Source organism: Desmodus rotundus, chromosome 2 (genome assembly GCF_022682495.2).
Source record: "Desmodus rotundus isolate HL8 chromosome 2, HLdesRot8A.1, whole genome shotgun sequence".
NCBI lineage: Eukaryota > Metazoa > Chordata > Mammalia > Chiroptera > Phyllostomidae > Desmodus > Desmodus rotundus.
In genome coordinates, this window is record NC_071388.1 from 185723800 (window position 1) to 185747173 (window position 23374).

The 23374-nt window shown below is 38.1% G+C and overlaps 1 protein-coding gene and 1 non-coding gene across 8 annotated transcripts in view; both read left to right on the forward strand.

Annotated features, from left to right (window-relative positions):
* The window catches only part of ZDBF2 (zinc finger DBF-type containing 2), a 30693-nt gene extending 19197 nt beyond the window's left edge, over positions 1 to 11496 (forward strand). For 5 of the 7 annotated variants that reach the window (XM_045198402.2, XM_053918996.1, XM_053918997.1 and 2 more), the window contains one exon: positions 1379 to 11496. In XM_045198402.2, coding sequence (XP_045054337.2) covers positions 1379 to 8504 — 7126 coding nt within the window. In that variant the 3' untranslated portion in view covers positions 8505 to 11496. The remainder of the gene's footprint in view (positions 1 to 1378) is intronic. The other 2 variants (XM_053918999.1, XM_053918998.1) reach the window with 2 other exon arrangements.
* Positions 11497 to 20123: 8627 nt separating this feature from the next.
* LOC112308112 (U6 spliceosomal RNA) lies at positions 20124 to 20230 on the forward strand. Its single transcript, XR_002975114.1, has one exon. It is a non-coding gene; the product is annotated as a U6 spliceosomal RNA (small nuclear RNA).
* The last annotated feature ends 3144 nt before the right edge of the window (positions 20231 to 23374 follow it).

The following is a 23374-nucleotide window of genomic DNA, read 5'->3' on the forward strand; positions in this document are numbered from 1 at the left end:
TGAAGGGAAGGAACCTGGGATTCAGATCAACAATTTGGCTCATAAGGAAGAAATAAGCATTCAACTAGAACAGAAAGAAGAAACCAGAGTTCAAAAAGGATGAGGGCAATATAAGAAGACTCTAGGGTATCTCCAAATGAGGCAATAATCTGAATTGGGATGCCAGATGGAGAAGAGGAAGAATAGGAAGTTGAAATCTGAATTGAAAATATAATGAAAGAAAACTTCCCTAATTTGGTGAAGGAAATAGACATACAAGTCCAAGAAGCACAGAGAGTCCCAAACAAGATGGGCCCAAAGAGGACCACACCAAGACATATCATAATTAAAATGCCAAAAGTTAAAGAGAGAATCTTAAAAGCAGTGAGAGAAAAGCATAGTTCCCTACAAAGGAGTTCCCATGAGGCTATCAGCTGATTTCTCAAAAGAAGCCTTGTAGGCGAGAAGGGGCTGGAAAGAAGTATTCATAGTCATGAAAGGCAAGGACCTACATCCAAGAGTACTCTGTCCAGCAAAGCTATCATGTAGAACGGAGGGGCAGATAAAGTGCTTCCCAGATAAGGTCAAGTTAAAGGAGATCATCATCACCAAGCCCTTATTATAGGAAATGTTAAAGGGACTTACCTGAGAAAAAGATGATGAAAAATATGAACAGTAAAATGGTAATAAACTCATAACTATCAACAACTGAACCTAAAAAAAACAAAAATAAAAACAAACTAAGCAAACAACTAGAACAGGAACAGAATCACAGAAATGGAGATTATATGGAGGGTTATCAATGGGGAGTGGGAGGGGGAAGAATGGGGGAAAAGGTACAGGGAATAAGAAGCATAAATGGTAGGTACAAAATAGATGTTAAGAACAATATAAGTAATGGAAGGAGCCATGGAACTTATACTCAAGGCCCATGGATATGAAAAAGTTGGGGTTTGCTGAAGGGAGGGGGATACTGGGTGGAAGGGGGCAAAGGGAGAAAATTGGGACAGCTGTGATAGCATAATCAATAAAATATGTTTAAAAAACAAAAAATGGTCTCATGTATTTACTTTTTTTGGAGGAGGAAACTAAAAAAGGTTAACTTGTGTTAAACTTTTTGCTGTTTACTGTTCTGATATCTGGAAAGTGATACATGGCTTTATTTACATATGTCTCATGTTTAGGAGACATATGTGTTTACTAAGTAGCAATTGGTAGAGCTACCTCCATTTTCTGCACCCATTACCTCCCTGAAATACATTATACACATGGTGTGATGGTCTTAAATCTCTGTCCTCTAAGAATCTGTCTGGCCCAGGATAAAAAGAAAATAACGTTATATATTAAATATTTTAAACAAATAATAGAATATTTTAATGATTTTTCCTTTTCTTTTTAGATCAAGACAAAATGAGAGACTTCTGAGGAATAATGCCTCAACTTCTGAAGTGGTTCCTGTAGATGATTCTGTTTCTGAAGAAATGGCTGATGATGCTACTGGAGTCAGAGGAGAGATAGCTACCAAAAGTGTTGAACCTATTGGAGAGTTGTATTCTAGACCTAGTAAATCTCAGGAATGTGTACAGGGTGTTTCAGTTAGACCATCAGTTATTCAAAAATTGGAGAAGGGGCAGCAGCAGCCCTTGGAGTTTGTTTATAAAATTGGGAGTGCCCTGAAAGAATTTAGTCCAGTAGGTATTGGTCAAGCTACAAATAATGGACAAAACTTAATACATCCCTCAGTGATTTCTACTGCTCCTGCTAGTCGTTTACCTGAAAGTTCTTATGATCGGCCACGTACAACTAATACTCCTAGGTTGCCACTAGCAGCCCATTTGGATTCAGTTAGCAAATGTGACCCAAACAAAGTTGACAGGTCCATTGACCAGCAAGACAGGGGCTCTAGAAATCCTATGCTCTCATCCCGTTTAGAAACTTCTTCAGTTTTGTATCAGAAACCTAAAGAATCAAATAGGAAATCTGTATGTATAAATTCAGATAAATTGATTTTGCAGGGAAATGTAAAATCTCGGGGTAAAACTTTGTCAACTGGCTTTAAATCTCATGCTTTTATGGGTACTGAGGGCTCCTTAAAATGTGAATCTCTTTCCAAATTAGCAGCAAAGCCAGCAATCAACCTGACTAAAACTGATAAGCCTTCTAATAAAAGAATCTTTGAATATGCCATTCCAAAACACCATGAGAAATTGTTTTCTAATATGAATCGTACCCAGGAAGAAAAGCATGTGGTTTTAAACAAGTCAGTCTTTTTGAGACAGGGGAGCTCAGTGGGTTCTAAAACGGAATATGCTTGTGGCTCTCCTCAGTCAGCATCTGATCGACCTGAAGAGGCTGTACAAGACCTTTGGAGTGCAGAGAGAATTGACCAAGAAGATAAGGCTTATGAGTCAAGAGGTTCTGAAATGAGTTTTGATTGCAGTTCCTCTTTTTATTTACTAACTGACCAATCTAAAGTGACTGCTAAAGAAATAAACCCTTCAAAGGAAGTACAGGCTGATTTGCAGCATAAGACTAATCAATCTTGTGTTTCTGAAGTAAGTTCTGATCATGATGGCCCTCTTCAGTTGGCTACCAACCGAACTCACGTAATTGTTAAAGGTATTAGTGTTCAGAAGGCAGTGCCTATTCGCCTGGTTGATGAAAGCTATGATTCTAGTGATTCTGAGATGAATTTTGATTGTGATACCTCACCTCAGTCAACTGATGATTACCCACAACAGCCTGCAAAAGAAGTAGACCTTCCTAAGGAGGCACACGTTGACTTGGTTGATAAGAACTATGGATCTAGTAGCTCTGAAATAAGTGCTGAGTCTGTTTTACCACTTCAGTCAGTGACTGACCAACTCCCAGTGGCTGTCACTGAAACAGAACTTCAGAAGAAGGTTCCCATTGGCTTGGTTGATGTGAACTATGGATCAAGTTGTTCTGAAACAAGTTTTGATTGTGATGTTTCTCTTCAGTCAGTAATTGTCCATCCCCAGCTGGCTAACAAAGAAAGAAATCTAAAGGATAGGCATGTCTTCCTGAAAGATAACCACAAATCCAGTAGTGCTAAAGCACCTCTTGATTGTGGTATCTCTCTTGAGACAGTGACTGATGAACCTCAGAGGGCTGTTGAAGAAATAAATCTTCCAAAAGAGAAGAATGACCTTGTGGATATGAACTGTGAATATTATGGTCCTGAAATGAGTTTTCACACTGATGGTCAGTTAGTGGATGACCAACCCCAAGTAGCAGTTCAGGAAGTAAATCCTCAAGAAGTAGTTATTGACCCACAGAATAATAGTGCTAAATCTAGCGTTTCTGATCTAAGTTTTAATTCTCATGCTTCTCTTTATCAGTCAGCTAATGAACAGCCTCATGGAGCTCTGGGTGAAATAAATCCGAAAGAGTTAAATGTCGACATGGAAGTTAAGAGCTATGGGTGCTCCAGTTCTGAATTGACTTTTGAGTCTGATCCCCCTCCTCTGTCAGTTACTGAGCAATCTGAGCTGGATGTTGAAGAAATAAGAAAAAGGCACATTAACTTGGAAGGTGAGAGCTCTGGGTCAAATAGTTCTGAAATAACTTTTGATTCTGATATTCCTCTTTGTTCAATAGCTGACCAATCTCAAGTAGCTGAGGAGGAACGTATTGATCAGGAATATAAAATTAATGAATCTTGTGTTTCTGAAACAACTTTTGATTCTGATATACCTCTTCCTTCAGGGACTGATCAACCTGAAGTAGCTGTTAAAGAAATCATTCAGAAAGAAGACTGTGCACACTTAGGAAGGAAGAATGATGAAACCAATGGTTCTGAAATAAGTTTGGATTCTTATGTCCCTCCTCTTTCAGTGACAAATTCTCCTGGAGTACTTGTTAAAAGGCTTAATCTTCAAAAAGAAGAAAAGGAACACTTTGAAAGTAAGGAAAATGAACCTAGTGGTTCTGAATTAAGTCTGAATTATGATAGTTTTCATTCAATGATTGGACATTCTGAAGATCCCATTATAGAAGTAAGCCTTCAGAAAGAAGAGCATGTACAGTTAGAAAACAAGAATAATGGACCTAATGTTCCTGAAATCACTTTGAAATCTTATATTTCTCATTTAGTGACTGATCATCCTGACAGAGCTGTGAAAGAAGTAAACCGTCAGAAAGAAGAACGTGTAAACTTACAAGATAAGGGTAATGAATTAAGTGTTTCTGAAACAAGTTTGGATTTTGGTATCCCTCTTCAGTCAGTGATTCAAAGAACTGACGTAGTTCTTAAAGAAATATGGCTTCAGAAAGAAAAGCATGCTCAATTCGAAGGTAAAAGCACTGAATTTAGTGGTTCTGAAATAAATTTAGATTGTGATGTTTCTCGTTATTCAGTGACTGAACCTCAAATAGTTGTTAAAGAAGTAAATGTTCAGAATGAAGAATATGTTTTAGAAAACAAGAGTGATAAATATAGTGGTACTGAAATAATTTTGGGTTCTGATGTCCTTCCTCAGTCGATGCCTGAAAAACCTCAAATAGCTGTTTTGAAGGAGGACCATGTTGACCCAGAAGAAGAAAGTACTGAATCTAGAGGTTTCGAAATAAATTTGGATATTGGTCCCCCTCATCATTCAGTCATTGAGCAATCTCAGTTAGTCCCATTGAAGGAAAAACATGTTGATCCGGAAGATACAAGCAGTGAATCTAGTAATTGTAAAGTAAATTTTGATTCTGGTGATCCTCTTCAGCCATTGACTGAACAATTTCAGGAAGTGATTAAAAAAACAAACCTGTGGAAGGTAGAGGATATTGGCCTAGAAAATAAAGTTGATGAACCTAATGGTTCTAAATTAATACAGGATTCTGATGTTTCTCCTCAATCTGTGCCTGATCAACCTGAAGCATCTGCTAAACAAATAAACCTTGAGAATGAAGGTCAAGTGTACATGGAAGACAATAACAGCCAATATAGCAGTTCTGAAATGAGTTTGGATTCTGATTATTTGGCTCAGTCAACAGTTGATCAACCTCAAATAACTGTTTTGGAGAAGGAGCATATTGAGCTAGAAGATAAGCACAATAAATCTTGTGGTTCTGAAATAAGTTTTGACTCTGATGACCCTCTTCAGTCAGTGGCTGACCAGCTTAGAGAAACTGTTAAAGAAATAAGCCTTTGGAAGGATGAAGTTGAAGTGGAAGAGAAGAAGGATAAATCTAAGGGTTATGAAATTACGTATGATTCTAATGTCCTTTTTCAGTCAGTGGCTGGCCAAACTGAGGAAATTGTTAAGGAGATCAACCTTTGGAAGAAGCCTGTGGACTTGGAAGGTAAGATTGTTGAACCTAGTGCTCCTAAAATAAGTTTTGACTCTGATGAACCTTTTCATTCTGTGGCTAATGAAATTCAAGAGGCTACCACAGAAATAAATCTTCTGAGGGAGGGACATGTTTGTCTGCATGATAAGGTCTATGAAACCAATGATTCTGAGGTAATTTATGTTGCAAATGTCCCTCTTCAGTCAGCGATTGAACAACCACACACTTTGCAAGAGGAACACGCCAATTTGGAAGATAAGAGCAATGATTTTTGTGGTCCTGAAATAAGTTTTGCCTCAGATGATCCTCTTCAGTCTGTGACTGACCAGCTGGAAAAAGCTGTTAAAGTGAGTCTTTGGAAGGAAGACTGTATTTACCTAGGAGATAAGAGCTATAAACTAGGTGATTTTGAGGTACGTTGTGATTCTGATGCTCCTGTTCAGTTAGTGGTTGATCAATCTCCTGTGGCTGTCAAACAAATAAACTTGGAAAAGAAGGATCATGATGACCTAGAAAATAAAAACTGTGAACCCAGTGTTTCTGAAATAAAATGTGATTCTGGTATTCATTTTCAGTTGGAAGTTGACCAACCTCAAGTGGTTTGCAAAGAAATGAACCTTCAGAGGGTAGCGCATCTTGGCATGGAAGAAAAGACTAGTGATTCTGAAGTAATGTCTGATTCTGATGTCCCTCTTCAAATAGTAGTTAATGAATTTCAAGTGTCAGTCAAAGAAGCAAATCTTCAAAAGATGCTGCTTGTGGACCTGGTGACTGGTGATAGTGATTGTGAAATGGTTTCCGATTCTGATATCCCATGTCAGCCAGTGATTGACTCACCCCAAGTGACTGTCGAAGGAATTGACTGTATAAATGCAAAAAGTTTTGATTTAGAGGGCGAGTGCTGTGACTGTTGTGATCCTGAACTAGGATATGTGTGTGAAGCCTCTCCTCAATCAGTGTCAAACCAGTCCAGAAAGACTTTCAAAGTAGTAAACCAGAAGAAGGACTATATTATTCTGGAAGAGTCAGGCTGTGAGTCTTATGGTTCTGACATAAATTTTCAAATCGATCCCTCTCATCAGTCCATCACTTACCAATCACCAGAGTCTGATAAAAAAAAGACAAAATATATTGACCCAGAAGACAAGAGCTGTGACTCTAATAGTCCTAAAAGAAATTATAAATGGGAAGACACTTCTCAGCCAGTGACTCATCAACTGCAGAAAGCCGACAGTGGAGACAACTTTTGGAAAGATCCAGAAACTACTGGCCTAAAAGAAAAGAGCTGTGAATGTAGTGTTTCTGCCATAGATTGTAATGCTTCTCCTGAGTCAGAGATCCTTCAAATGGCTGAAGAAGATAACCCTTTGAAGTTAAAACTGAGAGATCTAGGAAACGTGAGCTCTGAACCTTGTGGTTCTGGAGTGAATTTTCAACGAGATTCCTCTTGTCAGTCTGATACTGACCATCCTCAAGAAGCTGTTAATAAGCCAGACCTGTTTAAGAAGACATCTTTTGACAAGAAAGAAACGAACCGTGATTCCCATTCAAGCTCTGCTCCAAAGGCTGAGTCTGGGAGGAAACAGAAAAAAGCAAAGGGGGCCATAGAGGATAATACTGATGAACCAGTTCTTGAAGCCTTGCCTCATGTCCCTCCTTCATTTGTGGGGAAAACATGGTCTCAGATAATGAGAGAAGATGACATGAAAATTAATGCTCTTGTGAAGGAATTTAAGGAAGGTCGTTTCCACTGTTACTTTGATGATGACTGTGAGACCAGGAAAGTAAAAAAAAAAAATTTGAATGAAGAAAAAATTACCTCGGCTGACCTTAATGACACTGCATTTATTCAAGTTCTATTAGACTGTGATTACAATATTGATGACTTTTCGGTAGCCTTAGATAAACCTAGCCATCATCCTACAGAAAAGAGGCCTTATGAACAAACGTGGCGAGTGGCTTCTAGATGCCAGGCTGTAAAAGTCAGCCATGGAACGCAAACCAATCTCATGAGTTACCTAGTGACAAAAGGAATAAGTGGACAAGAGGAAGACTCGCCGACACTGAAGCGTTTACTTTTACACAATGACAGAAAACCAAAAAAGAAAATCGAAATTGGACCAGTTGAATTTCTTGAATCATATACTAACATTTTGAAGCCTTTGCACCCCAATGCCTTAGTCTATGTTCTTTCTTCAAATATTAAGCTGAAGGAAGGTGAATCCTTCAACTTCTCTAAAGTAAGGCGCCGTAGTGATAAAAACAATCAGGACTTTAGCATACAGTACAAGTATAAACCAAGTTCTTTTAATTATGACCCATTGAATAAACAAATTGTAATTAATCCTCCTTTGAACATAGAAGTACCAGAGTCAGACAGGAATAACTGGGTTCAAATTCATTTTAGTGACCCGAACTCCAGTGTAGGAGATGACGATGCTCATGTACAAAGCTCTACGTTAGCACCTTTTATGACATTGTCAGTAAGAAATGAATTAATGTCACACCAGGGGGCCAGTGGGTCTTCTGTGCTTCTGGAAAAATCAGACATCTTGAATTCTAGTGAAGTTCCGAAGAAAAGTAATTTCCAGTTAACTCTCTTAAATGGTGATGATGCCAAAATCTCACCAAAATCAGTGAGAAATGAGTCTTTAGAAAGTAAAAAGAAAGTTCGGAGAAGAAAGTTGTCAAGTAATAATGAGACAGGTTTACTCAAAAAAATTTACAGACCAGTACTTCTGCAGCAAAAAACCAGAATCACATCAGAAAAACAGTCAATTTGGATTCAGACCAAATTAAGTGATATAATTAAAAAGTATATTTCAAAATACTCCGTTTTTTTGCGTCGCAAATATCAGTCCAGGAGGGCTTTTATTGGAATGCATCTTAAGAAGGAAAAATCTGTTGTCAGTAGATTAAAGAAGGGGAAGAGACCAGACAAACTGCTTTCAAACTCAGTACCATCAGCTGGTGCTGAAGAGCAGTTAAGAGCTATAAAGAGCCCTTCTCCCAAGGAACCTGTGCAGGATTCCTCCAGCACTGCAGGAACTAAGAGGAATGGTAAAAAAGTCCCCAGAAAAAAACACAGAAAGCGTCCTAAACCTGTTAAAATATATGATTTGAGAAGTTTATATTCTCAGGTACCATACTCTGATAGAATGATGACCCGACTATTACACAAACTGTTGCTCAGTAAAGCCAAGCAGAAGTATTTGTACTAAAGCTAGTTGAGGGTTCAGAGCTTCAGTTGAAATATATTTGGTACTTAGTGCACATAGCTCTCCCAACTTTGGTGGAAGAAAATCAATCTTCAACTATTTTGCTACAGACATCGTTTTTCATTATACTATAATGAAAACTTTTATATTATTTTAAAATTAGTGTTTAAGGTCCTTTAAAAAATTCTAAAGACCCTTTGTCTATTTGCTATAGAAGAGCTTCATCTTAATTTGTCACATTAGCACAGTATAATTTTCTCCCCCCAAATCAAGTCCCTCTTACTTATTTTTTAGGATTGTACCTCATGTCAGTAGGTTATAATATTGCAAGAATTAAAATGGCAAACATTTAGTGCTATCTTATTTTTACTTTTTAAAAATTGGAACAATGGCTATATACTTACATTCAGTGTGTTTCAGGGTGGCATTGTCAATACCACCTTCTGACTGGATAATTAAAAAGAAGAAACTATAACAAATTATCTCAACTTTTCAGTGGGGTTGACAAATGAGAGAGAATTTTCTTTTAAAAAGCATTCCAGAGAATGAGATTCCATAATCCTTAATCCAGATTTTAAAAACTGCCTGGTAATTTTATATACATAGCACAAACTCCTCCTGCTTTATTTAAAATGGATCTGCAAGTCTCTAACTTTCCACATTTGGATACACGTATATATATGATCTCTGTAATATACAACCTGTTTTCCTTTAGCATTACTGTAAGGGGAAGACGATCTTGCCAGTGTCACTATGCTTTTCTACCACCTGTACCTGAAGGGTTTGGTGGTTTAATGTGAAAATCCAGATGATTTTATGGCCTTACCTCTTGAAAATATTTTAGACATTACCATATTATTTTATAATAGCTTGAACTAAAATTATTGGTTTGGTAATTTGTCCTTACCTCTTAAAAACACTTTAGACATTACCGTATTATTTTATAATAGCTTGGACTAAAATTATTGGTTTGGTAATTTGGGCAGACCATTATTAAGAATTACCTATAATATTGATATCTGAAAAGATTTAATAAAATTGACAATCCAAGGTGGAGGCCCATTTGGCAAGTGAGAAACTCTATTTGTACATTAGTTTGGCTTTCCTGAAATTTGCTATTTTAATAATTCAAATAAAAGATGGTGAGATAATGCAGTTTAGGTCTAAGATCCTCAGAGTGCGTTTAGATCCTTTATTTGGGGACACTGGTTGGGCTAGTACAGATGTGTCCAATTATCCTTAAGCCAAGGATTCTGGATTCTTTTCTATCATTAATGCTAAAGGAAAACATGTATTTAAACTATATTGTATAAACCATATTTGATTGAAGCTATAGCAGTGTACCATGATTTCAGAAATAAAAATGTGTTATCTTAGAATTTATTAAATATAGTGTTGTAACAGTTGATTTCTAAATGTAGTTTTATTTCAGGGGCCATTACTTAACCTGTGAGTGTGTTATGATGGTATGTTCTAATTTCTTCTAAATTTAAAACAGTAATTATGTTGTAAAATGGACAAATGTTTATATTTCTAGTTATAAAGCAACTTTAACCTTGCCTCATATACAAATATTTTAATTTCCTTTCTTAAAATATCACTGTGTGAAAAATAATTCTCCAATTTTAATTTAGGAAGGATACTGTCCTACCGATTAGGAAGTAAACAAAGAGCTAACATACAAAAATATTGTACTTGTGGGTATTGGTGTCTTTTTTCCTATGAAGTAGACATAATTACCGCAAGTACGATTAATAGTCATTCTGCATACTTTCAGTGTAAGTTTCAAAGCGAGAGACCATGTGGAAGTAATGTACTGTGTAATTACGGTGTATCGTATCTATTGTGATCACATCATGCAAAAACGACAGTTCTTATAATTCAAATGATCAAACCTAAAAAAATTTACTAGCTTTTTCACATTAGAAACTCTTCCAAGTTCCATTTTTTAGAGGAAAAGGTTTATATTTAAAAATTTATATTACTAAAATATTAAAGTATACAGTCCTAATGTCTTAAAAAACATTTTGGAAATGTTTCCCTAACTTCCTAGAATCATTATTATTTTCGACAAGCTTGACAACTTGAATTTGTAAGAATTATAATTTTGATTAAATTAAAATGAATTACTTTCAGAATTTGGTAGGTTACAAGGTGCGCCCCTTTGTCAAATTACACTTTGGCTTAATTTGCAGATTAAACAGTTGGATGTTTTTGTGTGTGTGTGTGTGTGTGTGTATTCAAGAGTGCATTAAGTTCTTTTAATAGTGAAAGTTGAATTACAGCCACAATGAATATTTTATTAATCTTGTACTTGTTCAGTATCTTGCATAGATTTTTATTATAATTGTTCCAAGTTAAACAGTATGTGTGTGGACAGTATTGTGTAAAGTGTGTTTGCGTTTGTGCATTTAAATTATTTGTGTAAGTAGGGCTTTGAGTGACACTTTTTGGTAAAGAGAAACTATATTTAAATATTCAAACAATTATATATTTCCATGTAAAATTAATGTGAAGACTAATGTATTTTTTATAATGCAATTTAAAGAGTAAATTTGTTTTCGAAGTTATCAAGATAAAATTTATCAAATATTGAAATTTGTCTCTACTTTCTCATGTTAGGAACTTTTTCTGGGACTTCTTAAGGAATTAGGAAATGATCAAAACAGAAGTTCGTTTTATAAATGGTCTCAGAGATAATAAATAAGAGACTGTAAATGTTGATGCTGGTGAGACAATACTGTTTAACCAAAGATATACAGGTTATGTTCAATGGAGTAGTTGTTTCAAAAGATTAAAATTCAGCAAGTATGTATTAGTCTGGTAGAGTGACGGGTTAGCAACTCTTCACTTTGTATACCTGTATTTAAAGAGTCGGTGAACAGGACTGAGTTCAGGAGGCAGTATCTTCGTTGTTACCTGACATCTGCCGGGAAGAGAACTTTGACTCCTCCAACACCAGAGCGCACGCCATCAAGGGCAAGAAAACGCGGAAGAGTCCATGTATGTCAGTGAGGTAGGTGCCTTTGGCCTCAGTGCAGTGACTTCTGGGGTTTTTTGGACCAGGATTATATTAAGATGAACAACAGCCTACTCTATGGTAAAGAATTACTAGAATAAAAGGATGACATGGAAGTCCATTCTCCGTAAAGGACTTTTATATATAGAAAAAATGTGGAAAATACTGAAAAATCATGTAATTAAGGAATTACACATCAAAATGTCAACTTTTGAAGATGAGAGGCTGAGGAAGAATCTCAACATTTCCTTATACTTAGCCCTAAATATTAGGGAAATAATACATCTAGTATTTTTCCTTTGTTTTTATCATTTATAAGTATATTTTAAAAGTTATCCCAATGTATTTTGAACTATTTACCTTGATTAAGGGATAGGTATAGGTTGAACTGTAGTTTGTTGCTGAATCTTTAAGTATAGATTTACTTCTTCCCTATGTTTATAATTTATTACATGCGTGTTGCATTTTTACATGCATTTTATTTTCTACATTTTTAAGATGGGCATGTGTGTGTACTTCTTAAGCCCTAATTGCCAGGCATTGTTCTAAGCTTTTAACCTGAATTGCAGTATTTCGTTTGATCTTCAGAAAGCCCTTATGAGTTAGGTACTATAATTATCATTAAATAGCAAATGAGAAAATTGAGGCATGGAGCCTCATATTTGAGATTACAAATGAGTTGTTCTGTACTGTAATCTAATTGGGGTTACAGTGAGTCCTCATTCCCACCCCCATCTGCAGTCCCACCCACCAGTTACTTCCTGTCTGTCTTTACAGTTGGCCTTTTCCGGACATTTCATGTAAATGGCACCGTGCGATATGTGGTCTTCTGTGTCTGGCTTCTTTCATTTGCCACAACGTTTTTGAGGGTCTTTCGTGTTGTAGCATGTGTCAGAATTTTTTCTTATCTGCTGAATAGTATTTATAATTAGTTATTAATAAAGCTGGTGACAGAATGTGGGTTTTCTGATGACAAATAATGATAGAAGCTAATGATAGGCTTGATGCTGTTTGTTTATACCTCTCATACCTATTTTCCTTAATTACTACCCCAATTCCAAGACCAACCGGCTCTCTGCCTTTCGAGTGCTTTAATACTGGAATGCTTTATGCTTTCTGTCTTTGACCCTTTTTCCCTTTACTGCTCATCTTGATGTTCTTTTTCACTGTGCTTTGTGAATTCTCATATTCATTATCAGCACATTACTTTGTGTCCTTAAGTCCTTTAACAACGTATTGCTTGCAGGTGACCAAATGGAGAATCATGTCCAAGTTGCCTATTATTCTAGTCTGCGTGTGCTCTAGAGCCAGGAAGTATTGATGGTACTTGTCATGGTGGACATTTCTTCTTAGAATTACTCTCCTGCATAACCACCATCACATCAAAGTCATCGATATAATATAATTAATGTTGATATGATATAACTCTCTACTCCATATACCTTATTCAGATTCTGTAGGTTATTCCACAGTGTCTTCTCTAGGCCCAGGATTTGGTCCAGCCGCACACACTGTTACGACTTTAGTATCTTTCAGTGCGGAGCAGTTCCTCAGCCTTTCTTTGTATTTAATACCTTGACATTTTGAAGTGTACAAACTAGTTTCTTTGTGAAATGTCCCTCAATATGAGTTTGTCTGATGTTTCTTTATAATCAATGCTTTTTGTCGGGGGCGGGGGGAAGCAGTAATTTTGTGAACTTCTCAGTGTATCATACAGCAGCCATGTGATGTCTATTTGAATAAAAGTGGTGATTAAAGATATCCAGTCTTTGTCTTTATCTTAGGAGATGAGTGTTCAGTGATTGGAAATGGGGGGTTCTGATAGAGGGAGAGTTAACAAATAGTTACATTGTTTCACAACTGAATTTTGAGGCAGTTGTTACTGAAATTTTTATATATTTACCGTCTAACATCATAGATAAAACAGTAGCTTATTCATACGTTTTACAAATATTACTTACACCCCTATTATGTGCCTGGCCCTCTGGTGGGTGCGCCAAGGCTCCAAGCATCAACCAAACATCTCTCTCTTCCTTTCATTAACTGATCAGAGTGAAAGAATTGTAGTAGTTGGAAGTTGGTGGACTTGAAACATAATTCTTATGCTTTCAAAAGATCATTAATAAACCTATACAGATAACACGGGACACTACTGGGCATTGAAAAATTCCTCAATGTACTGAGACCTATTGCAAGGCATTTCTCATCATCATCTGAAAAGACTGTTCCTGTGTTTTTATTATTACGCATTGTCTTTCCTGTATTGGTTCGTTGCACGAAGATGGAGTGTTTTGTAGACTCAGTCACCCATCTTATCACAGCATGGAAGTGACTTCCTAAAGACACTGCTATATTCATCAAATGATCAGTTTTTGAGTTGAGATACTGTCAGCTTTTTTGAACTTGAAAAATAGTTTATTTTTTGTCTAAAGAGTTGTTACTATTAGTCACAGACAGTGAAATAAGTGGTATATTTATCACTCACTGAGCTGAAGCTATTTTACTAGGTGAATGACTACTTGGAAACAGGAGTGCTGACATGACCGTTTCATTGCGCCGTCCACCAGCCACGTTCTGCTGTTTTCCACAGTGGCCTTCTGACCTCAAGAGTATACTTAGTTGAGTCTTTGAGGCAGCACTGATATCTCTATTCGTAGAATCCAAAAACCACCTAACCCTTATAACTGATTATTTGTAGGTTGTCATTCCCAGTGTACTACTTAACACATCTATATCCTAGCAGAACTACAAAGTTCTTTCCCTTCCTACAGTGAAAGAATCTCAAGTTTAACATAAAATGTGGCATGACAATGTGTGAACTGTCCTTTGAGAAACCATTGTAGTGACCCCAAGTTGCCCCGCGTAACGAGTAGCGACTGCCAGAGAGCATCTGGAGCCAGGACGTTTCGTCAGCTGCACTGGGTGATCACAGGAGATGTCCGGGCAGGACAGTTTTAAGAGGCAGAATTAAAACAGAGGTATTAGTATTACCTGTAATCAAGTGGCCCCTTTAAAAATGGATGACAGCTGGATCATTTTTAGTATATTTGGGTCACCTGGCTAAATTACTTAGCACTTAAAATTTTATTTTTTAAAAAACATAACAGTTTTATTGAACTAGAATTCACATGCCATAGAGTTCACCCTTTCAAAGACTATCACCGATGGTTTTTAGTTTGTTCAGAGTTGTGCAACTATCCCCCGTTTTGGAACATTTTCATCAATGAAACCCCATGCTCATTAACAGTCAATACAGTTAATTTGATATATTATGCATTTGAAACCAAAAAGAAACCTGTACCTATTAGCAGTTGCCCCGCCCCCCCACTCCAACTTCCCTTCATCCCAAACTCCAGTAGTCACTAGTCTACTTTCCGCCTCTATAGATTTGCCTGTTCTGCCCATTTTATAAAAAGGGGATCATACAATGTATGGCCTTTTGTGACTGGCTTTTTCCCCTTAGCATTATGTTGTTAAGGTTCATCTACGTTGTAGCATGCATCAGTACTTTATTACTTTGTATTGCCAAGTAACACTCCATTGTATGGGTATATCACATTTAATTCATCTGTCCATCAGTTGATGGGTCCCAGCCCTGATTTTTAAAGACATTTCTGGTGTCAATTTTTCCAGGAGGTCTTTCCTGGCTCACCTCTATCACTGAACTGTGAAAATTTCTTTCTTCTGTCGACCATTCCAATATAACACCGTGAGGGCAGGGATGTGCCTTTTATTTCTGTATCCCTGCAACTTGGCAACTGGCCTAGTTTGGTGCTGCCCACCTTCAGCGGTCCCTCCTGGTTGTCCCCTTTTGCACATCTGCACACCGTCTATCTTATCATTTATGTTGAGGGATTCACGGAAGGGGAAGGCTAGAATATTTAGCAAACATCATGTTGTTTCCAGCCGGATGGCTAACTTAGTATTGTATTTCCTTCAAGTCACTTCCTCTCTCTTTTACAAAACAAAATGGAGTTCAAACTTTTAATAATCTGTGTTTCCTTTGATCATCAATCTTATCCATATTCCTTCCCCTCTTCTCTTCCCCTTTTTGAAGAAGAAATTTTTTTAGAAGGGAAGGTGGCAAGAATGTGCCATGTGCCCTGACCGGTGTGGCTCAGGCGGTGGAACGTTATCCCACAAATCAAAAGGTCGCCAGTTCGATTCCTGGTCAGGGCACATCCTGCGGTTGCAGGTTCAGTCCTCGGTCAGGGAACGTACAGAAGGCAACCAATTGATGTTTCTTTCTCACATCAATGTTTCTCTCCCTCTCTCCTTCCCTTCCTTTCTCTCCAAAATAAAAAAAGATATGAGACACAGAGTAAATGTATTCAGGCACTAGTGTGTCCTGATACAACTTTAAAAAGTCTGCCATGTGATTGTTTTTAAGCAACCATATCTGAAGACTTCTGAACAAAACCATGACACCCACAAAGGACAGGCAAGGATGGGTCCCTCAGGGCACTCTCTGTGACTCAGATAAATATTCCTATATAGGAGATAATTTCTTTCACATAGAAAATGTATAATGTTTCTGCTGAATTAAAGATGTTGAGAATTATTCTGAAGAAAAATTAACACTTTATTTTAAGTGTTAATCAAGGATGACTTTTACTTTTTAAAATATATTTTATTGATTATGCTATTACAGTTGCCCCATTTTCCCCCTTTATTCTCAGCTACCTGCACACCCCCCCCACCCGCATTTCCCCCCACCTTAGTTCATGTCCATGGGTGGTACATGAAAGTTCTTTGACTTCTCCGTTTCTTACAATATTCTTAACCCCCCCTGTCTGTTAGTACCTACCATTTATGCTTCTTATTCCCTAAAGCATTTCCCCCATTCTCCCCTCCCACTCCCCGCTGATAACCCTCCATGTGATCTCCATTTCTGTGGTTCTGTTCCTGTTCTAGTTATTTGCTTTGTTTTTGATTTTTTAGGTTCTGTTGTTGATAGTTGTGAGTTTGTTGTCACTTTGCTGTTCATATTTTTCATCATCTTTTTCTTAGATAAGTCCCTTTAGCATTTCATATAATAAGGGCTTGGTGATGATGAACTCCTTTAACTTGACCTTATCTGGGAAGCACTTTATCTGCCCTTCCATTCTAAATGATAGCTTTGCTGGGGAGAGTAATCTTGGATGTAGGTCCTTGCCTATCATGACTTTGAATACTTCTTTCCAGCCCCTTCTTGCCTGTAAGATTTCTTTTGAGAAATCAGCTGATAGTTTCATGGGAATTCCTTTGTAGGTAACTGTCTCCTTTTCTCTTGCTGCTTTTAAGATTCTCTCCTTATTTTAATCTTGGGTAATATAATTATGATGTGCCTTGGTGTGTGCTTCCTTGGGTTCCACTTCTTTGGGACTGTCTGAGCTTCCTGGACTTCCTCGAAGTGTATTTCCTTTGCCAGATTAGGGAAGTTCTCCATTATGTTTTCAAATAAGTTTTCAATTTCTTGCTCTTTCTTTTCTCCTTCTGGCACTATTATGATTCAGATGTTGGAGCATTTAAAGTTTTCCCAGAGGTTCCTAAGCCTTTCCTCATTTTTTTGAATTATTGTTTCTTCATTCTGTTCTGGTTAAATGTTTATTTCTTCCTTATGCTCCAAATTGTTGATTTGAGTTCCAGTTTCCTTCCTGTCACTGTTGGTTCCCTGAACATTTTCCTCTATTTCATTTTGCATAGGCTTCACTTTTTGCTCAATTTTGCGACCATACTCAACCAATTCTGTGAGCATCCTGATTACCAGTGTTTTGAACCCTGTATCTGATAAGGTTGGCTATCTCATTGTAGCTTAGTTGTATTTTTTCTGGAGCTTTGATTTGTTCTTTATTTGGGCCATTTTTTTGTCTTGGCATGCCTGTTACATAGTAAGGGGCAGAGCCTTAGGTATTCACCAGAGCGCGGCAACCCACATCGCTGTATTTGGCACTGTATGTGGGATTGCCCCTCTGCCAGATGCCGCCTTGCTGTGAGTCCTCTCCACCCTGGCTGCCTGTCTTCGCCCCTCCTACAGGTCTGGATGAATGTTTCTTCTTTATCTCCTTGGTTGCTGGACTTCCATACAGTCCAATTTTCTGGCAGTTCTTGTTGATTTTGTTTTTAAATTTGTTGTTGTCTTTCTTTTGGTTGTGCAAAGAGGCACAGTGCATGTCTACCTATGCCTCAATCTTGGCTGGAACAAGGATGACTATTTTCTTCTCAGACGTTGATTTTACTGTTTCCAAATGTTGTGGCTTAAGTTATATAAATTTAAACTCTCTGAAATAGGCATATTCTTTTTTTCTATGTCCTTTCCATCAGAAACAGTTAATTTCACTTACCGTAGGTGAGACTATGAGCAAAAATTCCTTTTAGTTATGTGCAGGTATACTGTAGCAACAGATATTTTAGTATAAGACAGTAAGTGTTTAAAGTATTTTTAGTGCAGATTCTATGAATTCAAATTACTCTGTGGAATGTTCCTGAATCCTAATATCCTTCCTCAACTCCTGTCCAATGGAAAAATTTCTGATTATGTCTTCAATATGTGGCCTATCTTTCTCTTGGACACAGGGAAGAGTTTACATTAAATAGTACTTAGGGCTTAGCATTCATGCCAAAGGAATTTTCTTTTCCTTCTGAACCACAAGAAAACCACATGGAAATCATTCAAACAGTGTGGGAGATGCAAGTGCATGGGGTTAAGTGCAGGCACTGAGAGCTCATTCTGAGTAAAGGAAGAGGTCCCGCTCCCTAAGGAGAGTCCATTCTGGCTGTGAGTTGCCCCAGCCTCCGAATGAACATAGTGACCCTGCAGTTGGGTCAGGGAGAATAATAACACAGCGGGGTTGGCATCATCTCTGTCTCTCCACTTCCTCTTGGCCACCAGATCCCAATACAATGTTGTATTGAATATTTACTTACAATTTCTGCAATGTTGATCATCTCCACTCCTGTGACCTAGTCTAGAACTTCATCATCTTGTGCCTAATTTATTCTAAAAGAAGTGGGAGCTCCTGGAATAATGGAATAAAGACGTCCCCAAATCTTTCCCTTCATAAAAACACTTGCAAAAATAGTCAAAATCAACCTTTTCATACTCTGGAAATTAACCAAAGGCTTGGAATAATCTGAGAAATGTTTATTCAAGAAAAACTACTGAATCTCAAATGGGGGGCTTTGGGGCATTTTAACCTGCCCTGCTCCTATTACCCTTTCCCCAGAAGCCTTGCAGCTACTAGAAAGGGCAGGCAGTGTATGCAGCTCCTCAGAAAGTCCCTTCTCCAGAATGTTGACACTATTTGACATGTCTTACAGCTCTCTGGGAAACTCAATGGGGGGCCGGTGAATTGTGTCCTGCCTTTGAGTTTAATCTGTGCAAAAGCCCCATTCTCAGGGGATTCGTTGAAAACAACAGGTGGCAGTTGTTTAACTTCACAGCTATGAGACCAGCTGGGAGAAACAGGATGGGGTGTCTATAGGGGGTTTTGAAAAGCTCTAATATATTCCTGGGGATCTAAAAGTCTCTAGAGATGTGCAAGGCTGTGTGTATTCCTGGGAAAACTTGAGAGGGACTCAGTCTCTCTCTCCTGGCTGACTAGAGGTCCTGCACAAGCAGGAAGTGACAGCCAAGGCAGAGCTGCAAACTGCCTGAGCGTCAAGGTCATGCCCCATCATACCTACACACACAGCTTCTCAACAAAGAATGGAAGACCTGTTAGTTCAAGGCATTTCAGAAAAGCTCTGATCTGAGAATTCAGTAGCTGTACACTACAGAGAATAAAGAATTTATAAAATTAGTCACTAACAAAGATCAGCAACAACAGTAAAACAGTAATAATAACAGACACTAAGGGTAGGGGAAATCTGACTTGCAGAGTTATCACATTATATTATCTATAATATTCAGTTTTCTTTTTTTCAGTATATTTTACTGATTATGCTATTATAGGTGTCCCAATTTTTTCTCCCCTTTATGCCCCTCTGCACTGTACCTCCTCTCTCTCCGGCATCCCCACCCGACCTTAGTTCATGTCCATGGGTTGTACATATAAGTTCTTTGGCTTCTTTGTTTCCTGTACTATTCTTAACCTCCCCCTGTCTATTTTGTACCTACCATTTATGCTTCTTATTCCCTGTACCTTTTCTCCCATTCTTCACCCTCCCATTGCCTACTGGTAACCCTCCATGTGATCTCCATTTCTGTGATTCTGTTCCTGTTCTGGTTGTTTGCTTAGTTTGTTTTTATTTTTGTTTTTTTAAGTTCAGTTGCTGATAGTTGTGAGTTTGTTGTTATTTTACTGTTCACAGTTTTGATCATCTTCATTTTCTTAGCTAAGTCCTTTTAACTTTCATATAATAATGGTTTGGTGATGATAAACTCCTTTAGTTTTTTCTTGTCTGGGAAGCACTTTATCTGCCCTTCCATTCTAAATGATAGCTTTGTTGGGGAGAGTAATCTTGGATGTAGGTCCTTGCCTATCATGATTTTGAATACTTCTTTCCAGCCCCTTCTTGCCTGTAAGGTTTCTTTTGAGAAATCAGCTGATAGTCTTATGTGCACTCCTTTGTAGGCAACTGTCTCCTTTTCTCTTGCTGTTTTTAAGATTCCCTACTTATCTGTGCTCGCTTTGGCAGCACATATACTAAAATTGGAATGATACAGAGAAGATTAGCATGGCCCCTGAACAAGGATGACATGGAAATTTGTGAAGCATTCCATATTTTTTTTAAAAAAGATTCTCTCCTTATCTTTTAATCTTGGGTAATATAATGTAACTCTCCTGTGAGGCTGGGAGTTTCTCCCACCACTGCAACCCCCACAGGTTTTTACAGCCAGAAATGCCTTGGTGTGTGCTTCATTGGGTCCAGCTTCTTTGGGACTCCCTGAACTTCCTGGACTTCCTCGAAGTCTCTTACCTTTTCCAGATTGGGGAAGTTCTTCTGCATTATTTAAAAAAAAAAAAAAGCTTTCAATTTCTTGCTCTTCTTTTTATCCTTCTAGCACCCCTATGATTCAGATGTTGGAATATTTAGTTTTCGTGGAGGTTCCTAAGCCTCTGTTCATTTTTTATTAATTCTTGTTTTTTCATTCTGTTCTGGTCGAATGTTTATTTCTTCCTTCTGCTCCAAATCATTGAAACCGAATCCCAGTTTCGTTCCTTTCACTGTTGGTTCCCTGTATATTTTTCTTTATTTCAGTTTTCATAGCCTTTACTTTTTCCTCTATTTTGTGACCATACTCAACCATTTCTCAAGCATCCTGATTACTAGTGTTTTGAACTCTGATAGGTTGGTTATCACTTCATTGCTTAGTTCTATTTTTGGAGCTTTGATTTGTTCTTTCATTTGGGCCATATTTCTTTGTCTCAGCATGCCTGGTATGTTGTAAGGGGTGGAGTCTTAGGTATTCACCAGGATGGGGCAACACACATTGCTACGTTGTGGCACTCTATGTAGGGGGGTGGGGGTCAGAGAGGGAACAATGCTGCTTGCTGGGCTCTCACCCTGCTTTCAGTCACTTACCCATTACCCACAAGGAAACTGGGCCCTTCTGGTCCTGATTCCGGGGTGGGTGGGTGGGCTTGTGTATGTTCTAGGACCCTGTGGATCTCTCCAATGAATTCTCCTGTAAGGCTGGGAGTTTCTCCCACCACCACAACCCCCCCAACCCCCAGATTTTTACAGCCAGAGGTTTTGATGTTTTCTTTTCTCCCACTGGAACCATGGGTTGTATGACCTGTCTTGCTCCCCAGTTGTTCCTCCCGGTTTATCTGCATGAAAACATGGGACTGCCAGCTGCCACCTCACCTACCTGGTCCTCTAGCTGCTGCCTTGTGTTGTGTCTCTTCACCTAGGCTCCCTGTCTCTGCCTCTCCTACCAGTCTGGATGAATATTTCTTCTTTAACTCCTTGGTTTTCAGACTTCTATACAGTTTGATTTTCTGGCAGATCTGGTTGTTTTTTGTTTTTAAATTTGCTGTTGTTGTCCTCCTTCTGGTTGTGTGGGGAGGCAATGTGTACCTACCTATGTCTCCATCTTTATAATGTCCAGTTTTCAATGTAAAATTTTTAAATATTTTCAGAGAAACAGAAAGTATAGTTGATACACAGGAAAGAAAACAGCCTATAGAAACTGTCCCTGAGGGGCCCAAATGCTACACTTAATAGACAAAGACTTTAACCAGGTCTTAAGTATAATATATATACATATAATTTATGACTCAAATATAGAAATAAACATTTATAAATATTAATTTTAGAAATATATAAATATAAAGAACTAGAGGAAACCATATCTAAAGAATTAAAGCATGAGAACAATGTTTTACCAGCTAGAAAATACCAATAAAGAGAAATTGGAAAAAACCAAATAAAAATTCTGGAGTTGAAATGTTTTTATATATTTTCCTCTAAAAGCTTATACAGAATTCTGGTCAAGATGGAGGCATAGGTAGACATACTTCTCCTCCTTGTGCAACCACAAAAGGAAATACAACTAAATCTCAAAACAAATAACACCCAGAACTGTCAGAAAATTGAACTGTCTGGAAGTCTGACAACCAAGAATTTAAGGAAGCCACATTCATTCAGATGGGTTCAAGGGGTTGAGGTAGGTGAAGAGGCAAGGAGATGTAATGTGGTGTAAAGAGGTGGTGGTGGCAGCAGAATGGGCATGTTTGGTCCCACATTCATGTGTGGTGGATAAAAATGGGGAGGGATACCTTGGGAGAGAGCATTCCCAGCCCCAGGTCAGACTGCATAGCCCAGGGTTTCAGCACTGGGAAGATAAATCCCCATAAATTCTGGCTGTAAAATCCAGTGAGTGTTAGGGTTGTGGAAAAAAATGCCAGATTCCCAGGAAACTCTGCTTAAAAGGCCTGCATGGTCTAAGAACATATGCAAACCCATCCCCTCTGGGATTCAACACTGGGGCAACAGCTGGAAGGGTGCCAGTCACATACGGGGAGTGGGTGAAGTGACTGGTAATGGAGTGAGTGCTGGGCAAACCTCCAGAATCCAGGCAGCAGCACAATCTCCTCTCGAAGCCCTCCCCAAACATAGAGCCACAAAGCAGTGAAAGAGGTTGCCCTACCCTGGTGATTACCTAAGGCTACCTAATACACAGAAACAATCACAGGGAGGCTGCCAAATTGAGGAGACAAAGAAATATAGCCCAAATGAAATAACGGAATAAATGCCAGAAAAAGAACTAAATGAAACCTGACAGCCATCCCATCAGAGGCAGAGTTCAGAACACTGGTGATCAGGATGCTGAAAGAACACACTGAGTACAGCAACAACATAAAGGAAGAAAAGAAGATTATACTAAGTGAAGTAAAGACAAATCTACAGGGAACCAACAGTGAAGGGAAGGAAGCTGGGATTCAGATCAACAATTTGGGACATAAGGAAGGAATAAGCATTCAACCAGAATAGAAATAAGAAACAAGAATTAAAAAAGAATAAGGATAGTATAAGAGGACTCTGGGACTTCTCCAAATGTGGCAACATCTGAATCATAGGGATACCAGAAGGATAGAGGAAGAGGAAGAAATTGAAAGCTTATTTGAAAAAATTATGAAAGAAAACTTCCCTAGTTTGGCAAAGGAAATAGACTTACAAGTCCAAGAAGCACAGAGAGTCCAATTAAGTTGGACCCAAAGAGGACCACACAAAGACACATCGTAAGAAAAATGCCAAAGGTTAAAGATAAAGAGAATCTTAAAAGCAACAAGAGAAAAGGAAAGAGTTCCCTATAGAGGAGTTCCCATAAGACTGTCAGCTGATTTCTCAAAAGAAACCTTGCAGGCAAGAAGGGACTGGCAAGAAGTATTCAAAGTGATGAAAAGCAAGGATGTACAACCAAGAT